Raw genomic sequence first — 23,747 nt, forward strand, 5'->3', positions numbered from 1 at the left:
CTCATTTGAGAACAAATGTTTCAGGGCTCATGGTATGACTCAGTGGTAGAGCACTTGCCTAGCATGTATAACAATCTGGGTTCAATCCTCAGCACCACACAACAAAACAAAACAAAAAAACCCAACCCCTATGCTCCAACTTCCCTTTTAATAATGACTACAAAAGTGGTTACAGCAGTTTCTGTAGTTCTACTGTAAAAACTTATAGCATTATTAAGGATATATGCTATTTTAGAAGTCATTTTGATTTAATAATTCAGTATTATTATTCTGTAACTGTTTTCTATGAAAGATGTTTTTTTGCTTTAAAAATAATAGTTACAATTATATTCTAAAATTGCATCTATATCCTTTTACATGATAGTCTTCTATAAATTTAGTTTTGTCATCCTTAAAATTTCCCATAAGTCAACAAAGTATTTTGTATTAAATATTATTCTTTTATTAGTAAGTGCCTTTTTTGTTCATTTTCCAAGAGACTTCTTTAAAGTTGGTGTGTAATTTTTAAGATTTTGACATACTGGGTTTACCTTTGAAGAGCTAGAGGTAATATAAAAAATGTTAAATCTTTAAAAAAAGTGCCCTCTTTCTTTCTTCATGCTTCCAAATAAGAGAAGCGAAATTTTAGTTTCCTGATATTAGAGGGTATGATTAAAAAATCTTATTTGTTTACAGTTTTGAGTTAGATCCAGCTCTTTTATCTTTGAGATAAAGATGATTATGCTTAGAATTAGTAAATGTTTGTATGCTGAGTTGAATGACTAAACCAAGATTTATGGTACAAGGGAATTAATGTTGAAGAAAAAATAAAAATTTGGTGGTGTAAAAGTTTTAAATTAGTATTTTTATGGATTTTGACTCAAAAGACTTGAGTAGCAAAACTCTTTAGAATTTTAGAGACTTTGAGTATGGGAAAGAAAATAATGCTTTAGAGTCTTCTTTTCATTTCTTAAATTTCTATGTAATGCGATAAGTAATATGAAATAATTATATTGTAGTAATACAGGTCTTCTAAAAGGAGTAATATTCCTCTAGGCAGTCATTTTTATTTCGTTAGATTATACATTCTTGTCATTGAGAAACCATCATTTGTATTGAATGTAACACAGCAAATATATTTATATGGAAATTGATCATTATAGAAAAACGTAAATTTTTCTGTTCATTCATATAATAAAACTTAGAGTTTATTTTAACTGTAAGGTTTAGAATAGATTGCCTTTTAAAATAATTTATTTAGCTACTTTTTGATTTACTATTGAATTATGAAGTGATAAGTTGAATTTAATAGTACATAATTGTTTTGGTTCCTAGCTTTTTACCATGCTAGATGCCATGAGTGTTATTAAAGACTGAATCTGATGGTGTTCTCTTCCTGCTTCAAGAAGTGTCCTATATCGGGGTAGGGTTGTGGCTCAGAGGTAGAGTGCTTGCCTAGCATACATGAGACACTGGGTTTAATCCTTAGCACCACATAAAGTAAAATACATTGGGTCTACCTATAACTAAAAAATATTTTAAAAAAAGAAGTATTCATATCTTGGAGAACCAAGATATATTATTAAATAGTGCAGAATAAGAGGTTAGAGAGGGGGTAGTATCTGATTTTGTTTAGAACCTGTAAAAAGAAAATCTCTAAAAAGGAAAGATGATAAGAAAGATTCATTGTAATAAGTTACATTGAAAAGTTTCAACAGTGGTCCTTATAGTTAATTTTTAATATTTTCCATTTTTATGAATTTTTGAATGATCACATCTTTATCAAGAGGTAACATAAATTATTCAACAGTAATTTAATAGCAAGAAAAAGAGTAGATTTCAGGATGAGGAACAAGCAAAGAAGGGGCTACCAGTGAGGCTATATCATTTTGCTAGGCTGGGTCATAGAAAATAATTTTGTGAACTGTGGATTGTTGATTGCTCATGTACGTACTGAAAATTTGGTAGCTGGAAGAAGATATTAAAGTCTCTTTGCATAAGAAGAATCCAAAAGGAAACCTATATAACCATTACATTAGAATTGTTTCTAAAATAATTCTAGCAAACATGGTTATCTGGGTTTCCTGGGAGGGTACGTAATAAACTTTAACTAGCCATTTTATCTAATTGTTGTATTTGAACAGGGATAGGATATTAGAGAAAACATAATAACAGTGGTATAAAATAATGTCAAATGACCAGACAATGGTAAAATTATATCTATATATGTGTGTATATATATATAAATTATATATAGGAGCAAAGTAGAAAATTGTTATAGGTTTTAGTTACTTTCTCTAGGGACAGACAACTCAGTATGTATGAGTCATGTATATCTTTACATAGTAGCAAAACTAAATATTGTATGTTCTTGATGATGTTCTTTGTTAGAAACTATGAAAAGTAGCTGATACCACTTATTTTATAAATTTGACTATATGTCAAGCCCTATCATAAGGATTTTATTTACTTACATTTCATCACTAGCATATATTTTACAAATAAATGATATTGTTCCTATTTTAAGAATGAGAGAACTAGGTAAAGCTCAAGAGACAAGATCAAAAGGGTAGTAAATGGTAGAGCCAAAATTTTGAGTTAAGTTCTTCTGGTTCCCAAAGCAGTTTTATTTACACTGCATGGTAAAATGACATCTTATATTCTCTAAGAAGGTAGGAAAACGTATAACATATATACTTACTATAATATATGTAGTTAGAACAAAGTTGCTGTTTTTAAAAAATTTTTAAATATCTTTTTTAGTTGTAGGTAGACACAATACCTTTATTTTATTTATTTTTAAAAATACTTTTTGGTTGCCAATGGACCTTCGTTTTATTTATTCATATGCGGTGCTGAGAATCGAACCCAGTGCCTCACACATGCTAGGCAGGTGCTCTACCACTTAGCCACAACTCCAGCCCTGTTTATTTATTTTTATGTGGTGCTGAGGATCAAACTCAATGCCTCACATGTGCTAGGCAAGTGCTCTACCACTGAGCTACAACCCTATCTCTAGCCAAACCACAGGGTAAGCCCTATTGTATTTCTAACTGTTGTTCTTAGACTCCTGATCACAGCTGGAGATAATTACATTAGTGGTCCTGATTGGCTCTACACAGATTTCATAGTTTCCAGCTTTTCCCTTTACCATTACTTTTAATCATCTAGTTGTACTGCTTGTTATGTCCTCTATACCATGGTTTGAAATTTATTTAAAATTTTTTTTTTCATGTTAAAGATAGTATTTAATACAGCGAGATCATATGTAAATTGATCAAGCCCATATTAATTTTTTTTTTTATTTTGGGGAAATATTTTATTGTATAAAAGCAAAAACAATAAGAAAAGGAAAGACCTAAAAAGGAAGAAAATGTCCATAACAATCAAGAATGAAAACTTTAGATCACATTGAAGCCCATATTCATTTTTAAAGTAATTTTCTTTCATTATAGAAAGTAGTTTTACAGGAAGTTGGCAAACAAAGATAATCACCATAATCCTATCATTGTAATAACATTATTTTTATTTCATCCCATTTTATTTTTAAGTTAATATAATATTGTTAGAATTTTTCATGCTATTGCATTTTTCATAGTGATTTTTAAGCTCTGAGGCCTTACCCTACTGTTTCTCATTCATAGCAGGGTGTTACCTCAATAAGAAAATGGAGGTTTTTATATCTTGGATTTCTATAACTTGTCTGTCTTTGATCTTTTTTTGAACTCTTATTTATTTCAGTCACCCACTCCAATCTTCCTATGTTCAAATTGATCAGTCATTTGAGAATACTTAGTAAAGTTTCCTTTTTTTTTTTTTATTGGTTGTTCAAAACATTACAAAGTTCATGACATATCATCTTTCATACATTTGACTCAAGTGGGTTATGAACTCCCATTTTTACCCCAAATACAAATTGCAGAATCACATCGGTTACACATTCACATTTTTACATAATGGCATATTAGTGACTGTTGTATTCTGCTACCTTTCCTATCCCCTACTATCCCCCCTCCCCTCCCTTCCCATCTTCTCTCTCTACCTCATCTGCTGTTGTTCAATTCTCTCCCTTGTTTCCCCCCACCTTTCCCCTCACAACCTCTTATATGTAATTTTGTGTAACATTGAGGGTCTCCTACCATTTCCATACGATTTCCCTTCTCTCTCCCTTTCTCTCCCCCCACTTGTCTCTGTTTAATGTTAATCTTTTCCTCATGCTCTTCCTCCCTGTTCTGTTTTTAGTTGCTCTCTTTATATCAAAGAAGACATTTGGCATTTGTTTTTTAAGGATTGGCTAGCTTCGCTTAGCATGATCTGCTCTAATGCCATCCATTTCCCTGCAAATTCCATGATTTTGTCATTTTTTAGTGCTGCGTAATACTCCATTGTGTATAAATGCCACATTTTTTTTATCCATTCATCTATTGAAGGGCATCTAGGTTGGTTCCACAGTCTAGCTATTGTGTATTGTGCTGCTATGATCATTGATGTGGCAGTATCCCTATAGTACGCTCTTTTAAGATCCTCAGGGAATAGTCCGAGAAGGGCGATAGCTGGGTCAAATGGTGGATCCATTCCCAGCTTTCCCAGGAATCTCCATACTGCTTTCCAAATTGGCCGCACCAATTTGCAGTCCCACCAGCAATGTACAAGTGTACCCTTTTCCCCACATCCTCGCCAGCACTTATTGTTGTTTGACTTCATAATGGCTGCCAATCTTACTGGAGTAAGATGGTATCTTAGGGTGGTTTTGATTTGCATTTCTATGCTAGAGATGGTGAGCATTTTTTCATGTACTTGTTGATTGATTGTATGTCCTCCTCTGAGAAGTGTCTGTTCAGGTCCTTGGCCCATTTGTTGATTGGGTTATTTGTTGTCTTATTGTTTAATTTTTTGAGTTCTTTGTATACTCTGGATATTAGGGCTCTATCTGAAGTGTGAGGGGTAAAATTTTGTTCCCAGGATGTAGGCTCTCTACCTCTCTTATTGTTTCTCTTGCTGAGAAAAAACTTTTTAGTTTAAGTAAGTCCCATTTGTTTATTCTTGTTATTAACTCTTGGGCTATGGGCGTCCTATTAAGGAATTTGGAGCCCGACCCCTAGTAAAGTTTCTTGATAGCTATGTGTATACCCTACTCAACACGATGCCAGAAATTCCCCCGAATGTCTGTCTTCCTCAGGATTTATCTTGATATCTGTGACTTGTTTACTTTCTACCAATTTATAATTGTTTATATGTAGGCTATCTTTCTTTTATGGAGTCCTTGAGAAAAAAAAATAACTTATGTTGGTATTCCTCACTTTCAAATATTAATATATTTTTAATATATTTTTTACTGGTACACACTGTTCACACCTATATTTTAAGTTTGGAAATGCATATTTGCAAATATGCATTCTGGTTCCCAAAGTGCTGGGTTCAATCCTCAATATAAAAGTATTCATGAAGAATGCATAATCTCTGAAAATTATGAAAACATCCCTGCTACCAATACATTTCTAAATACAAAACTGACTACCATATTTGTTATTTTTAATTTTTAATTGAATAAATAACTGAACTGGTAATATTGTAGCAACATTTTTTAAAGATAGAAATCTTGAAAAATTAGGCAAAGATTAAAAACAAATTCATAGATTTGCTGCAACATAATGGAAAAAAAAACCCCAAGAACCCCAGACTTCTTAGCTTTTGATCTAGGTTTATAGACTTTAATCAGACATAAAATGGAATATGTATATATTGTAGGGGAGGAAGGAAGACTCACTGGTTTAGAAGTGTCAAGAATATTCTCATGGTATTGTAACATTTTTTGTACATTGTCAGAAAATTTCTTTCTTACAGTGTGTTAATATAGTTTTAGTAACACTGTACTATTATAATGTGGTTATACAATCTCACTCTGCTTTATAAAATGAGAGTATTTTAATTTTTTAATATATTTTTTTTTAAAAGAGAGAGAGAGACAGAGACAGAGAATTTTAATATTTATTTTTTAGTTATCGGCAGACACAACATCTTTGTTTGTATGTGGTGCTGAGGATCGAACCCGGGCCGTACGCATGCCAGGCGACCACGCTACCGCTTGAGCCACATCCCCAGCCCAAATTTTTTAAAGTGTATTTCATCAGATAGGAAGGAGAGTCAGTGTTTAATTCCTGAGTTAATTTATGATCACAACAAAAACAAATGATTAAGGCAGGCTTGACCACCAGGTATTAAAGTTATTTGTCATATTGAAATCTTAAAATGCATTTAACCCAGCTATCCCTCTCCTCAGTCTATGCCCAAAGGACTTAAAAACAGCATACTACAGGGACACAGCCACATCAATGTTTATAGTAGCACAATTCACAATATCTAAACTATGAAACCAACCTAGATGCCCTTCATTAGAGGAATGGATTAAAAAAATGTGGCATATACACAATGGAATATTACTCAGCAGTAAAATAGAATAAAATCATGGCATTTGCAGGTAAATGGATGGAGTAGGAAAAGATGATGCAAAGTAAAGTTAGCCAATCCCAAAAAGACAAATGCCGAATATAAGTTATAAGGTGACTGACTCATAGTGGGGGTGGGGGAGAGCATGGGAGGAATAGAGGAACTCCAGATAGGGCAGAGGGTGGTAGAGTAAGGGAGGGAGCAGGGGGTTAGCAATGATGTTGGAATGTGATAGACATCATTATCCAAAGTACATGTATGAAGACATGAATTGGTGTCAACATACTTTATATACAACAGAGATATGAAAAATTGTGCTCTTATGTGTAATAAGAATTGTAATGCATTTTACTGTCATGTATTTAAATAAATAAATAAATTTATTTATTTAAATAAATAAAATCAATTAAAAATAAAAATAAAAATATCAATGTAAAAAGTGCATTTTAATTTGTTATTTCAAATGAACTTATATTAGGGGAAAAAAGGTCAACATAAAATTAAAAACATTTTTGTTTTGTTACAGGCAGCTGTTAAATCTAAGAAAGCTACAGATACGTATAAACTCTATGTGGAAAAATATGCATTAGCAAAAGCTGATTTTGAACAGAAAATGACAGAAACAGCCCAGGTTGGTATTTTTAAGGCTTTAAGTTAAAAACAGGATACTTTGTAGGGCTGGGGTTGTGGCTCAGTGGTAGAGTGCTCACCTAGCACGTGGGAAGTGCTGGGTTCAATCCTCAGCACCACATAAAAATGAAGAAATAAAATAAAGGTATATATATATATATATATATATAAACCCAACAAGATAATTGTATTTGTGTGTACTAATTAGTAGAATTTTTCTGCTATATAATTTCTTGGTATTAGAAATTTTAAAATTTCAGTGTTCTGGTAATGCTGTTTAAAATATTTGCATCATGTTTGGAAGATGAGATAGAGGACGAAGATACAGTACTAAAAATGTCATAAAAATTATTCAGATGGTTCAGAAGAGGCTGTTTAAAGATAATTAGGGAAAATGAAGGCATTGGTATATGATGTAGACAATGACTTGTGTGTGGATTTTAAGATTTACTTAAGAAAACTGGAAAGACTCAGTATTGAGGATAATGCAGTCAGTGAAATAATGAAAAAACCCTCTTCTATAGCACTTACATTTTAGTGGGGGGAAAAGACAATAAAATGTCTCTTCCATAGTCTTGAGATAAATTATATTCAGTTTGGTGTTCTTAGAGCCATAATTAAAGGCTTAGTTTAAGGTGGATGCCCTTTATGAGTCCTTCCTAATATTTCCACTTCCATCCTTCTTATCCTTTTGTTTTATTTTCCTCATTAGCACCTATCACCATCCAAGATACCGTGAATTTCACTTCTATCAATCAGGTCAGATTAGGTATGCTAAGATGACAGAGAAACCCACAAATCTCAGTAGTTTGCAATATCGGGTTTTCTCGCATGCATTCCACACAGGTGATGGAAATGTGGTTCCCCTCCGTAGAATGGGCTGGCTGCAAAATAAAAGCTAAGAAAAATAGAATGATGAAAAAAACAATAGGACACAGAAAATATTATCAGAAAGCAGGGGTTTAGTACACAGCTTGAGCTTGTGTACTAAAAAGATGAAATGGAACCTGTGCTTGCTTTCTTTATATCGGGGAACATTAAAGGCCTTCCATAGAATGTTCTTCACCAAAAAAAAAAAAAAAAAAAAAGGTTATAGGTAGCCTGTCCAGTTCCCAACAGGTTACGCCCATCTCTGGAGCTGCTATGAGGGATCTTCCTAGTAGAGTGCAGATAAAGGTCAGGTTCCTTGGGAAATCTATGTTGTGGGAGAGCCACACATAGTTCCCAAGGTTAAACCTAAAATCTCCCTGGCTGCCATACTGAGAGAAAACCCTCAAGTAATTCACTGGTGGCTTCCAGCGGAGTTTATTTTTTTTTATCATGCAGCATGTTTATCATAGTGGACTACAGCTCTGATACTGAGGCTAGAGGTTAGAACCTCTGAAAAGCAATGACTAATAAAAAGCTATTTTCATTAAAATGGTTTAGTCATAGCTGAGAGACTGTAAACATAGAGAAGATCACTGGCTTCTTATTTATTTATTTTTCTTTTGGCAGTATTGGGGACTGAACCCTGCAATGCTCTACCACTGAGCTAATGTCCCAAGCCCTTATTATTTTTATTCTAAAACAGGATCTTAAGTTACTGAGGCTGGCCTCAATCTCACAGTCCTCCTGCATCATCCCTGCATGTCTCTGGGATTATAGGCATGCACCACCTTGTCAGGCTATTTATTTTATATTGTCTGTCGTTCCTCACTAAAATGTAAGTTCTCTAAGAACAGGAATTGACTTATTTTTTATATTGTTATATCCTCAGTATTTAAAATAGATCCCAGCTCATGGTGGGTATACAGTAAGTATGAAAGGATTTTGTAAATCTGTTATTTTGGACTCTTAATTTTTTGTCCTCTCACTAGAAGAAATGCATGACTCACATCTTAGAAACCAATAGACTTGCATGTAGGCATCCCTCTTTACCATTTTGTAGGTATTGTCCTAAATGCTGGATGTATGCAGATACATGTAAATAACTCTGCTTAGATAAGTTTCTAGTATAGAATATGGAGGCAAACATTAAATACATGCTTAAGTTGATAAATAATTGTAAATGTTAAAAGTGAAAAGAATAGGTTTCCATAAGATAGAATAATAGGAATGACCTAATTTGGGTTAGGAAGTCACTTTGGAGAAGTGACATTTAAAATTGAGACTTGAAGAAAGGTAGGAGACTAATAGTACAAGAGTGTTTCAAGATTCGGATATGAGGACTTAGAGGTGTAAAAGAAATAATGCATTCAGGAAAGTAAAAAATACATACTAAAATTGAGGAGATGGTGGAGAGAAATGCAGTTGAAGAGTGAAGTCCAGGACTGGGTTTTAGTAAGGATTTACATTTTCTTCTAAGAGTATCTGGAAACCTTCTAAGGGTTTTAGGAGAGGATATGACATTATCTGATCTGTATTTTAAAAGATAATTCTGTCAGTTTTGTGTAGGATTATAGTACCACCAAAGGACATTGTCCAGTATAGAAGGCAGTATATATAATATGTGAGAAGGATGATATCTAGAGTGGTGGTCTTGGAGAGGGAGAAAAGTGAATACCTTGAAAGTGGCAGAATAGGTAGAGAAATTTTGAGGAAAATAAGATTACTTTCAAATTTTGGCTTGCAATTCTCTGTGGATAGAGAGGATTGGGAAAGACTAGATGAAGAACTCTTAGTTTGATGGGCAAAGAGATCAGATATTTAGTTTTGAACAGGTTAATTTTGAGATACCTTTGAGATAACCCAGATGGAGACATCAAGTAGTCAGTTTTGGAAGGGCTAAGGAATCTGAATTGGATTTAATATCCACAGTCTTTTATACACAATTGTGAATCCCCAAAGCTCTGAGAAGAAAAAAGGTGTTTTTTCTTTTGGTAACTTATTTGGCAGCAAAATGTGACCTGAACCAATGTAAAGATGTTCATAGTCTTATTTGTCTTATTTAGACCAGATATACATATATTTTCCTTTAGAAATATTAATGTGTTTGACAAAAAAAAATGCTGCTTTAAGTCCTGCTGATGGTAGTCTAAAACACGAGGTATTTTTATAATGTATGCATTTTTATTTTTTAAAAATCCAAAAAATTAGAATGCTAAACCTCATCTGGTACTGAAGATGAGGTTGCAAGCCTCTGTAAAGCAGTATTGTCAGTATACAAAGCCAGTTCAATAAAGTTCATTTATTTGTACTTAACACTTGACTATCCTTATTTCCTATTGATGAATTGCTCTGAGTTTAGTAGTCACTAATTTTGAGAAATTATGGTAGTTAGCAGTATTCCTTACCCTCCAAATAACAAAATTTTAAAATTGCATTTGAATTGTGCTCTGAATTTCTGTATGGATTCATGCCTCAAATGTTTCTAAATAATTAAGAAAGTACTTTATTTAGTATAGTCTAATATTTCAAAAAGGGAATGAAAATAAAAGAGGGAGAGGAATCCATGTCAACACACATGCAAATCCAAGACCTCTGAAAACATGAAGAAATGAGCAAACAAGTCTCTTGCCAAAATTTATAGTACCCCAACAAAGGAATCCACAAGATATGAAAGTGGATGAAATTCCAGATAAAGACTATAATAAACTAATTATTAAAATGTTCAATGAGCTAAAAGAAGATCTAAAGAATAAATCAAGGGAAGAAATAATAGGAGGTGAAAGACTATTTCAATAAGGAAATTGAGTTGATTTCCAGGATTTTTGGAAGGGAAAGTCACAATGAATAAAATTAAAAATTATCTTGAAAGTATCACCAACAGATTAGATTACATAGAAAATAGAACTTCAGACCTTGAAGACAGAACTACTTCTTGAAGACTGACCTTAAAGACAGGGAATGTGAACTTGAATAGTTAGTATGCAGTTAAAAAAAAGACCACGATTGGAATATACAAAAATTCTGGGAAAACATCAATAGAGCAAACTTGACAATCATTGGGATAGAAGAAAATGTAGAGTACAGGATAAAGGTATTAAGAATCTTTTCAGTTAAATAATAGCAGAAATATTTTTCCTGACAATAGAAATGAGATGGACATCCACATATAGGAGTCATATAGCACACTTAATAAAGATCAAAAAAGATTCTTCCCAAGACACATCATAATCAAAATGCATAGTATAGAAAGTTAGGGAAGAATATTAAAAGCTGCAAGATAAAAATGTCAGATCACATTTAGAGGTAAGTCAATAAGGCTCACTTCTGACTTCTCAGATCAGACTCTAAAATTCAGGAGGGCTTGGAATGAGAAGTTTCAAGCTTTAAAAGAAAATAGTTGAGAGCCAAGAGAGCTGTATGTAGCAACGTTGTCTTTTAGAATCAAAGAAGGAATAAAAACTTCCATGATCAGGATAAGCTAAAAGAATTTATGACCACTAAACGACAACTACAAAATACTTACAGATATACTACACACAGAACTCAAAAAACAAATTCCAAAGCTTATAAATGGATGAACCTATCTAGAAGAATAACTAAGCAAATGGAAATAAGACCAAATTATACCTAGCAAAGAAGCCAAAATGGCAACAAATAACAAATATCTACCCATAAAAACACTGCATATAAATGATCTCAGCTTCCCAAGTAAAAGACAGATTGGCAGAATGGATTAAAAACAAGATCCAAGTAGATGCTGTTTGCAAGAGACTCATCTCATAGGCAAAGACACCCACAGACTGAAAGTGAAAGAATGGAAAAAATATTCTATGCAAGTGAAGTCCAAAAACAAGGAGGAGAAGCTATTCTCAATCCAACAAAAGCAGACTTCAAGCAAAAATTAATCAGAAAACACAAAGTCACTACATCCTGGAAAGCAAACACTCCAACTGGAATATATGATGACAGTAAATATTTGTGCCTCAAATGGCAGTTCACCTAATTTCATTAAAAATACTTCTTAACAATAAATCCCATATAGACCCAAGTACAAAAATATGGGATGGTTTCAACAAAGCCCTTGCACCAGCTGGACATTCAACATAAAAATCAATAAAAATATTTCCAGTCTAAATAATACTATAAATCAACTGGACCTAACAAACAAACATCTACAAAATGACCCCCAGAATAGCTGATTTTTTCCTCAGCAGCTCATGGAACCTTTTCCACAATATACCATATAACTAAGTCACAACATAAGTCTTAGCAAATACAAAAACTGGTATAATCCTGTGACTTTATAGAATCATAGTGGAATGAAATTAACAGGAATAAAAATTATAGAAACCACATAAACACATGAAGTACTCTTTTAAATGAGTGGATCATAAATTAAAGAAGAATGCAATAAATAGATTCAAATGAGAACAGAGATACAAAAAATAAAGTTCTCTAGGACAGCATAAGGCAGTTTTAGGAGGAAAGTTTATTGCATTAAGTGCCTACATTTAAAAAAACAAAGATCCCAAATAATCTAATACTATGCACCTCAGGGACCTAGAAAAGGAAAAACAAACTAATTCCAAAATGAGTAGAAGACAGGAAATAATTAAGAAGGACATAATTAAGATTAAAAGAATGAATGAAATTGAGAACAAAAAATATTACAAAGGTTGTGTGCAACAAAGTTAGTCCTTTGAGAAGATAGCAAAGTTGATAAACTCTTAGCAAACTAACTAGAAGAAAGAGGGACAAGGCCCAAATCAACAAAATTAGAGATGAAAAAGAGATATCACCAAAGACACTCTGAAATCTAGAGGATCTTTAGAAACTATTTTGAAAACTTACACTCCAGTAAAATGGAAAATCTGGAAGACATGGACAAATTTCTAGACACATAAGAAAGACCTGCCCAAATAGAACAGGGAGATATAGAAAACCTAAGCAAGCAATGAAATTGAAGGAACAATTGAAAGCTTTCCAACAAAGAAAAGCACAGGACCAGATGGATTCTCAGCCAAGCTCTATGAGACCTTTAAAAAAAATCTAACATCATTCTTTGTCAGATTATTTCATGAAATAGGAGGGAACACTTCCAAATACATCCTATGGAGCCAGAGTAACCATCATACCAAAACCACACAAATATGCATTAAGGAAAGTGCAGACCAGTATTCTTGATTAACATTAATGCAAACAATCCTAAATAAAATATTAGCAAACCACATTCAAAAACACATCAAGAAGATGACATACAAGTCATCAAGTATGTTTCATTCCATGATGCAAGGTTGGTTCAACATCTGCAAATCAATAAATGTAATTTACCACTTAAGCAGAATTAAGGGCAAGAATCACATGGTCATCTCAATAGAGTCAGAAAAGATTTTTGATAAACCCAGGACCCATTCTTGTTAAAAAACAGTGGAAAAGCTAGGGATGGAAAGAACTTACCTCAACATCATAAAGGCTATATATGACAAACCTGAAGCCAACATTATAGGTATACTGAAAACATTTCCTCTACAACCAGGAGCAAACCAGGATGCCCACTCTCACCACTCTTATTCAGATAGTTTTTCTAACTCTAGTACGGCAATCAGGCAAGAGAAGGAAATTAAAATGATACAGATAGGAAAGGAAGAAGTCAAATTATCTTTGTTTGCAGATGACATGATTCTACATCTAGAAGACTCAAAATTAACTCCACCAGAATACTTATAGAGATGATAAATTTATCAAAGTTGTAGAATATAAGGTAAATATTCATAGATCAATAGCTTTCCTATACCCCAGTAGTGAATATACTGAGAAGGAAATCAGGAAAACTATCCTATCCACAATAACCTACCCCCACCAAAATAAATACTCAGGAATAAATCTAACCAAGTAGTGAAAGACCTCTAAAATGAAAACTATAGAATGCTGAAGAAAGAAACTGAAGAAGACCTTAGAAGATGGAAAGATCTCACGTGTTCTTGGATAGGCAGAATTAATATTGTCAAAATGACCATATTATCAAAAGGGTTACGGAGATTCAGTGCAATCCCCATCAGAGTACCAATTATATTCTCACAGAACTAGAGAAAACAGTCCAAACATTCATGTGGAAGAATAAAAGACCCAGAATAGCCAAAGCAGTCCTGAGCTAAAATAATGATGCTGGGGTCATCATCACACCACCTGGTTTTAGATTACAAAAAGAGTATTGGTATTGGTATTGGCACACCCACATACACACACACAAAAGACATGAAGACCAATGAAATAGAATAGAACAGAGATGAACCCACGTAGTTGCAGTCATCTGAGACTTGGCAAAGGTGCCAAAATCTATCTTGGAAAAAAATATAGTCTTAACAAACAGTTTTGAGAAAACTGGATATCCATGTGTAGAATGAAACTAGGTCCTTCTCACCCTGCATGTAAGTCCAATCAAGGTGGATCAAAGACCTTGGAATTAGACCAGAAACTTTGCAACTGATAGAAGAAAACAGGATCAACACTCCAACATATTGGCGCAGGCAGCAACTTCCTTAACAAGATCCCCGAAGCTCAAGAAATAAAACCAAGAATCAACAAGTGGGATGCCATCAGATTAAAAAATCTTCTGAACAGCAAAGGAAATGATTAAGAGCATGACAAGAGAGCCTACAGAATAGGAGAAAATATTTGCCAGCTGATGGGGGGGATTAATACCCAGAATACATAAACAACTCAAGAAAACAGCAAAACAAAACAAAAAACTAATTAATAAATGGGCAAAAAAACCAAACAGATATTTCTCAAAGGAAGAAATATAAATGGTCAACAAATATGTGAAAAAATGTTCAATATCCATGGCAATCAGGAAAATGCAAACCAAAACTACACTTTGAGATTCCATCTCAATCCGGTTAGAATGGCATTCTCAAGAACACAAACAATAATAAATGCTGGTGAAGATGTGGGGGCGGGGGGGGGAAGAGATACTCATGAATTGTTGCTGGGACTGCAAATTAATATGACCACTTTGGAAAGCAGTATGGAGATTCTTGAAGAGATTGGGAATAGAACTACCACATGACCCAGCTATCCCACCACTTGGTATTTATCCACAAGAAGTGAAATCAGCATACTGTAGTGATACAGGTACATCAGTGTTTGCTGCAGTGTAATTCACAATAGCCAAGCTGTGGAACAAGCCCAGGTACCCATCAATAGACAAGTGGATTAAGAAAATGTGGTTTGTATGCACAATGGAGTTTTACTTGGCCATAAAGAAGAATGAAATTATGGCATTTCCTGATAAATGAAACTGGAGAATATCATGCTAAGTGAAGTAAACCAGACCCAGAAAGTCCAGGATGAAATGTTTTCTCTCATATGCAGAAGTTAGAGCTAAGCAAGCGGGTGGTGGTGGAAGTGGGGGGCCACATGGATCTCACGAAAACAGCGGTATGATCAGTGGAGTAAAGGAGACTGAAGAGGAGGGAAGAAGGATACAAAAAATGAAGGAATGTGGTATTAATTTGATACAGTGAATTTGGCCTTTGGATGTATCTACAAAGTCCCAATTAAAATAGAAATAAATAGAAGGAAGATCAGTAGAGCAGAGGAAGGGGAAACAAGGGGAGGGAGGAGGAGACTGTAAGATAAAAGCACTGGGAACTGAAATGGAGCAAATTATATTCCAAGATTTTATTAATATTTTGAAATCAACCCCCCCCCCACCATTATGTATAACTAATGCACTGATTCTGCTTTTTTGAAAAAGGAGAATGAAGATGCAGTTTCCTTGAAGTTAGTGGTTATCCCCTGAAATTAATGGTTCTATTGCCCAGCTTTACTGTATTTAGTTCTCCCAGTCTATAAGAAAATACATTATTCATTAAAATTTTGAAATTTAAGCTGAGGACCACTTATTTTAATATGAAATATCATTTTACTACTGAATATATTTCTATTGAGAATAATCCAGGATTTTGAAATATTCTCTTTGGCTTAGAGAATTAATCAATGACAGTGCTTTATTTTAATTCTACCATTCCTCATTAATAAAATGGACTTAAATTTTTTGGGTTTTGTTACATTACTGCTATAAATGTAATTTTGTCTGTATTGATTCATTTTTTTATTATTTTTTAGTTTTTGATGGACCTTTTTTTAAAATTTGTTTGTGGTGCTGAGAATCGAACTCAGTGCCTCACACATGCTAGGCAAGCGTGCTACCACTGAGCCACAACCCCAGACCCCTATTGATTTCTTTAGAAGTTTATTTTATCTACACAAATGTAGATATAATTTGGCTTAGTGTTTTCTGATCATGTAATTCAGTGCTAGAGAGGTTTGGACATCACTATGAGATGAAGGAATGTAATTTGATAAACTATGAGGAAAATATAACAAAGCTGTTAGGCCCATTCCTTAGAACTGCTGTTTTCCTGGCAAGAAAAGTTTAATCAGATTTATGCAGTAGAAATGACAATTGTATGTTGTTTTAAAATGTCTGATTCAGCATTTCCCAAACCCTGTTTTGAGGAACATTCTTTTGTGAGATAGTAATGTTTAAGGAAAAAGAATAAAAAAAGGTTGTGAGATCAAAGAAATTTACAAATTGCTACAAATAAATTTATAAAATGCTGGGTTAAGCAAAGTGAAATGTTTCCTTATTTGAGTATTTCTGAGAGTTTTTTTTGTGTGTGTGTGTGTGTGTGTGTGTGTGTGTGTGTGTACATGCGTGCATGTGCTTATATGTATGTGGGCTGGAGATCAAACCTAAGTTTTGAGCATGATGGAAAAGTACCACTCTATAACCCCATTCGTTCTTAAGAGTTTTTAGTATGTTTATTGTGAAGCCAAGGCTAGGAGTGGTGTTTTGTTTTGTTTTACTTTTTAATCTCAGAGGGAATAAATACTACAACACCTTGGAATTTTTTCCAAACAATATTCTTACCTGTTTTCATCCCCATTCCTCAAGTAGTATTGGTGAATCAATGTGTTTTATAGTTTGAAAATGTCCCCTATATGATCTGGAGCATCTCCACCTTTGGTTAAAAGAGCTTCTTTCCCTAATTTTTTCATTCACAGAACATATCTTCTTGAGATTATTTTAATAATTTCAAGAACTTAGAATGACATTTTGAGATCTTTGGACAGATTGTAGTCTTCAGAAGTAAACTATAATTTTCCTCTACCAGCTAATTGTTTTTCAGTTTTAGAAACTCTTCTTCCTTGGGTTTTGTAACATTATTCACCTCTTGATCTGCTAATTTTTTAAAAAAAATTATGACTATAGAATTTAACATGTAGTATCTTTAAACTTTGAAAAAGTTCATATTGGCCAAAGAGATGATATAACAAAAAGTTAACTTTTCTCAATGTTATATTTCAGTAAATTAATAGATATATTGAAGAATCATTTGTGGAGAGGTATTGTTAAATGTTATGTAATAATAGTAACTTGCTTAATTTGGTTATCAGTATTGAGATGATTTATAAAATCTCTTGATTTAGAATATATAATTGTATACATATATGCTTTATTTATGTGTGCATATATATATGTATATATATATAACTTTATATTTGCTACCCAGAAATTTCAAGATATTGAAGAAACTCATCTCATTCACATAAAGGAAATAATCGGATCCTTGTCAAATGCTATAAAGGAAATTCATTTGCAAATAGGCCAGGTAAGTATTTTTACTTTATGTTGAATCAATTTATGACATTTTATGTTTATTTATGGCTATTTATGAATCTTTATCACACTGTCTAAAATTAATATGATACTGAATTATTTCAGATAATGAATATGTAATTACAAGCATTTTTTATTTTTGGTTAATAAGCATTATAATTCAGATTATTTTTTTCAAAACTAAGTATGCTCAATCCTCTTTACATTTTAAGTTTGAAGTTGCTGATTCTTGAATATTTCTGTTTTAAACTTCAGTAAGTTAGAGAAATTGATCTTAGAAATGTCCTGGAAATATAAAAGAAGTTTAGTGATGAGAATTTTGGGTGCATTGAAATAACAATACAGAAAGATGAAGTCTTTTATTTTTTACTATTAAAACCCCCAAACTGGGGCTGGGGTTGTGGCTGAGTTGAGTGGTAGAGCGTTTGCCAAGCGTATGTGAGGCACTGGGTTCGATCCTCAGCACCACATAAATATAAATAAATAAAAATAAAGACCTATCAACAACTAAATAAATAAACCTCCAAACTGTTTTCATTGTCTTTATAAGTTTTAATTATCATAAGAATTTTATGTCTAAAACATTCAAAAGAAACTGGAAGGCTGGGGATATAGCTCAATTGGTAGAGTGCTTGCCTCACATGTGCAAGGCCCTGGGTTCAATCCCTAGCACCAAAAAAAAAAAAAAAAAAAAAAAAAAAGACAAAATATAAGAACTGGGAACTACCTTGATTTCTAATGCTGTGAGGCCATATCTTAAAGGAGCAAAGGTAAGCAGTCATTGGTCTTCACAGATCTGCTAATACTGTTAGGTAATAGTATGTTAGGTAAATGAAAGTTCCCAAATGCCCTTGGATCAAGACAATAATTTTTTGTGTAAAAAATTTTAATTGCTTTGTAGAAGTTTTATCTGAAATACAGTAAAAATATTTATGGATAAATAAACATTTTTTCTTTGTTTTAATAGGTTCATGAAGAATTTATAAACAATATGGCTAATACAACCATTGAAAGTTTAATACAAAAATTTGCTGAGTCAAAAGGCACTGGAAAGGAGAGACCTGGTAAGATGATAAACCACAAATTTCTCACTTAGTAACAAATATTGCCTTTAAATTCATGCATGTATGGGGTGATTTTGACTTTTTATCACAAGTTTAACTAAATAACATTTGAAATTATAAAATGGAACCAAACCTAAAAATAGGCATACCTAAAAATGTGTAAAATCTCTGATGTTGTTTTCTTGGGATGTGATAATATGTTAAATTATGATTTTTATTTGCTTTTCATAGCTTAATAATTCAGTATTACTTAAAATCATTATTATAACCTATACTAAATTTGCTTTTATATTTGTGAAAGGAGAATTAGCTTTATAAGACCATTTTAATAAAATAAAAAGATTGGAAGAGAATATTGAACCCTCAGAAACATTGAAACCAACATAGAACCTTTCTTAAAATTCTTTTTCTTCTTTCTTTTTTTTTTTTTTTGAAAAAAAGGAGAAAAAAAAGATTTATTGCTTTGCTAGCAAAGGAGAAACACAGGAGACTCCTGTCCCAGAGGCTGTGATTCTTTCTTTTTTCATTCACATGTGTACTCAACAAATTGAGTACTAACATTATACTGGACATTATTCTAAGCATTGGGGATATACCAATGAACCAATGGATATGGGAATTTTAGTTCCTATTTTTTGTGAATAAATGATTATAGGATTATTCTACTTTTAAAAAGCATGTTATATTGGGTACAATTAATAGATCATTTCCCTCCTTTACTTAGAATCTTCCAGACTTTTCGAATCTTTGTGTTAGTTACTATACCAAGTTCTTGCAAGGTACTTGTTTCACTCTACAGGTAAAAATAATTTAGTCCAGTTAAGAAGTTAAAATATGGGAGCTGGTGCTGGAGCTCAGTGGCGGAGAGCTTACCTGATACATGTGAGGCACTAGGTTTGATCCTCAGCAACACCACATAAAAATAAATAAATAAAATAGAAGTATTAAAAAAATCACTAATTAAAAAAAGAAATTAAAATATGGTGGAATTCAGGAAAGTAGATAAGTGATTTGTGAAGTTTGGGAGCCATTTTTTTTTTCAGTGCAGTTCACTGAACTAAGGCTTGAAATTTGAATCATTGTTTCTTCCCAAGTTTGTTTAATTTTAAAATTTACTGACCCAGTTGTGTTAGTATTTCTCCCTCACACTTTCTCTCCATTTTCCCCCCACCTGCCTAATTACTTTGTAGGTTTCTCATAGTGGCAGAGGACAGATTTCTTCTCCAGTCCTTTTTAGATGTTATGTAATACTCACCTTTGGAGTGTACATTTGTGAACTTATTTCATTACTTATAAATTTTTGAATTTTCCTTGTAGAAGGAATATAAGTTAGACTCCGACTTGTATTGAAAGCCTTTATGGATCTGGGCTGACTAATCTCAGTACTCTTACTTTCCTTATTTCTATACCAGTAACTGAACTGCTAGCTATTCCCTATATATACCAGGTTTTTCCCTTAGTATCTCAGTTGTTTTTATGTCCTTACCCTAGAAAATGCTAGAGCGTTTGCTTAGCATGTCTGAGGCACTGGATTCAGTCCTCAGCACTACATAAAACGATAAATAAATACAGCTATTGTGTCCATCTACAACTAAAAAAACTAAAAGAAAAAGGAAAAAGTTATATTGCTTTGTTAACAAAGGAGAAATTCAGGGAACTCTTGTCCCAGAGCCTATGATTCTATCATGGGGGAACGGGGGGGGGGGGGGGAGCTGGGGTGGTTTAAAGAGGTGATTGAGGGAAATGAGATTAGGCAGGAGAGATCAAGGAGAAGATCAGGGAACAGAACATCAGGGAGGAGAAGGTCAGAGAAAAGAGGACCAGGGAAAAGAAGGTCGGGAAAAAGAAAAAAACATGTAAGTTTTAAAGCGACAAGAGATATAGTCAAAGCATCAAATGAATCCTTGTTCCATTTCTCCACTGTCAATTTGTAGCTTCCATTTTTATGGAAAGTGGGCGACTATATTTCCAAGCTGTTTACTTGTTACCCATTCTCTCTTCTGGTTTTTTGTTGCATAGTTGCAAAGGGTGGAACAGCAACAGAGCAGTAAATGGAAAGACACATACACAAGGGCAGTGATGAGTGAGGTAGTCAGAATGAGGTAGAGAAGACGTAGCAAAATAGACTTAATATTTCTTGGTATACAAGAGAAGAGGATAGAAAACCAGTCAGTTAGGCCTATTCCCATTCCATCCAAAAGGGATGTGTGGTGGTCAAGGGTCTGTTGTGGCCAGGTTGCTAGTTACTGATCTTTTCAATACTGGTCTCCACCTGTGAGAAGGTGTTAATATAAACGCAGCAGTATGTATTAGCTATAGTACAAACTCCTCCTTACTCGGCTAACAGATAGTCTAATGCCATGCAGTTATTTAGAACTACCTCGGCCAAGAAGTCCAGACAAGTCTGTAAATTTGAGACGGACAAGGCTGTCTCATTGCCCAAGTTGATCAAAGTTTTTGACAGATTTTGGAGGACCCAATGGTGTGCCCCAATTCCCCACCAGGGCAGTAAGGTAGCCAGAAAAGTATTCATCGCTATCAGGAATTCTACTAGGGAGGTCCTGTGCCAGTCCAGTAAAAAGCTTTAGGGAGCTTGCCCAGTGAGCGCTGATTCCTTTAAATAATGAATTGAAATGGTGTCTAAATTCCCTAGAAAGCATTGGGTGGGAGTTGTGAAGTTTCTGAGGCATTTGATAGCCCAAGGATAGTTATTAATTTTATATGTGAACACCTGTACTGCAGGGACCCAGAAAGCCATTGTTTCTTTAAAGAAATCTAGTAGGTCCCCAATAGGAAATAATTCCCAACTTTAAATTCTGTGCATTCCATCCAAGAATGGTCTGGGAAGGAGTAAGCAATTAGTTACACTGTAATCTTTTCTGTGAGAAATTAGACAATATTTTGTACACACAAAGGTGTTTGTTCTTGTTCTGGAGGAGGTCTCCTTTCAAGATATTTTGGAATTTGTATTTCTCTATGGACCATTAGATGCATAAGAGGAAGAGTGAGAAAGGGAACATTGAAGAGTGTCTCAGCTGTGTAATGCATTACTCGAACACAATACATAATGGTGCAGGCTCCGAGGTCTCATGTCGGTGCCCAGTCTCCCTTCATCTGGTATCTGAGTAAGTTTATAACTGGATGTACAAAGGGGTCATCATGGTCCATAGAAGATTGTGCTCTTGGAAGGCAGATCATCAATCAACTTCCTGATTCAAGGTAGCCAAGGTCTATGCTATTCTAACCAAATTGTTGTTCTTTCAGCCTAGAGAGGGAATGGGGATAAGCATCAAAGTTGGTAAAGGCATCAAATCTCTCATTATGTTTCCTCAAACAAGTACATCTCCTAAGGGTTCTGATGTCCATTCGGGGGATGCAACTTCCAGCAAGTCTCTTGGATACTTTTTCACTGTAGTATGATGAACCCAGGATTTTATTCCAGCAAGTTTCAGGGATGTGTGGGTTATCAGAAGCATGTCATAAGTCCTGTCCACTTTTCTCACAGTTGTTGCTCCAGTCCCTGTTCTTTCCAGGTCTTTTTTTTTTTAATATTTATTTTTTAGTTGTAGCTGGACACAATACCTTTATATCATTTATTTTTATGTGGTACTGAGGATCAAACCCAGGGCCCCACATGTGGTAGGCAAGCGTTCCACTGCTGAGCCACAACCCCAGCCCTCTTTCCAGGTTTAAGTAGCACCTGGTCTCCAGACTGGAAGGAATGAAGAGGTGATTCCAAACTTGGAGGGGACCTGAAAGAAGTATACTCATGTATAATGGTTAATATTGATTGATTTGTTGTACTCACTGTTTTAGCCTAGTTTTTCCTGCTTTAGCTGTATTCTCCCCTTTCTCCTGGGGTGGCAGAAGGGCTTTCCCATACACTATTTCATAGGGGCTCAATTTGAGCCCACTTCTAGGGGCCATCCATATTCGGAGGAGAGCAATTGGCAACATCTTATCCTACTGCAGGTGGTTTCTTGGCATAATTTAGCCACTGTTTTTTTAAGATGTTTATTTTTTTCTGTTATTCCTATAGATTGGGGTTTCCAGGATGCGTGTAGTTTCCACTGGATATCCACTGCTTTGCTCACTTGTTGGGTCACTTTAGCAATAAAAGATGGTCCTTTGTCACTTTGCATGGAGGAAAGGAGCCTATATCTTGGGATCAACTCCTTTAAGAGAATTCTAGTTATTTCTGAAGCCTTTTTTCTTCAGGTAGAATATGCCTCTACACCCAGAGAAGGTGTCCACCTGTACAAGCAAATATCTGAAGTTTCCTATGGTATGGGGCGTTTAGGTAAAATCATCAAAAGTCTGTGTTCCCACATGTTGTGTTCCTCACAGTAGGCTGCCTTTCAGTGTTGGGATTTTTACGGGCATATAATGCACAGTTTCTAGTAACCTGCTGAGTGGTTTTTTGGAGGTGTGGTCCTTGCAAATGGGGCTTGATAAGATTCACCAAAGTATCCCTCCCATTGTGTGTATTCACATGTAGATGTTTCACCAAGGACCAGACCAGTCTTTCAGACAGGAGGATGAGTCCTTGGGAATTTTGTCTCCACCTGGCAGTACTATCCCAGGAATCGAAACCCCATTCTTTGGGGCTGGGGTTGTGGCTCAGTGGTAGGGGCACTTGCCTAGCACGTGCGAGGCATGGGTTCGTTCCTCAGTGCCACATAAAAGTAAACAAACAAAATAAAGGTACTGTGTCCAACTACAACTAAAAAAAATAATAACAGCCCATTCTTTGTCTCATTTTTCATCTTCCTCAGTATAAATGGGCTTGTATTGGTGCAGTTCATGCTGAGGTATCAGAGCTGTAATAAATGGTGGTAAGCTCTTGCAGCTCTTTTGACTGCCCTAGTGGCAGCTTGATTTCCCCTTGCTTCGGTAGTGTCTACCTTCTGGTGACCGGAACAGTGCATGATTGCCACCTGCTTTGGTTCAGCCACTGCCTTGTATTAATGTCAGTATTTCAAGAGCATGTTTAATGTCCTTGTTTTCAGCAGTGAGGAGCCTTCTTTCCAAATAGCCCCATGTGCTTGTACTATCGTGAAAGCATATTT

General features: G+C 34.4%; 1 protein-coding gene across 1 annotated transcript in view; it reads left to right on the forward strand.

Annotated features, from left to right (window-relative positions):
• The window catches only part of FCHO2 (FCH and mu domain containing endocytic adaptor 2), a 135,698-nt gene that overhangs the window by 31,402 nt on the left and 80,549 nt on the right, over positions 1 to 23,747 (forward strand). The window contains exons 6-8 of the mRNA XM_081285988.1: positions 6,953 to 7,057; positions 17,508 to 17,606; positions 18,582 to 18,678. Coding sequence (XP_081142114.1) covers positions 6,953 to 7,057; positions 17,508 to 17,606; positions 18,582 to 18,678 — 301 coding nt within the window. The remainder of the gene's footprint in view (positions 1 to 6,952; positions 7,058 to 17,507; positions 17,607 to 18,581; positions 18,679 to 23,747) is intronic.

Source organism: Spermophilus citellus (assembly GCF_964194105.1).
Source record: "Spermophilus citellus genome assembly, chromosome: 1".
NCBI classification, from domain to species: domain Eukaryota; kingdom Metazoa; phylum Chordata; class Mammalia; order Rodentia; family Sciuridae; genus Spermophilus; species Spermophilus citellus.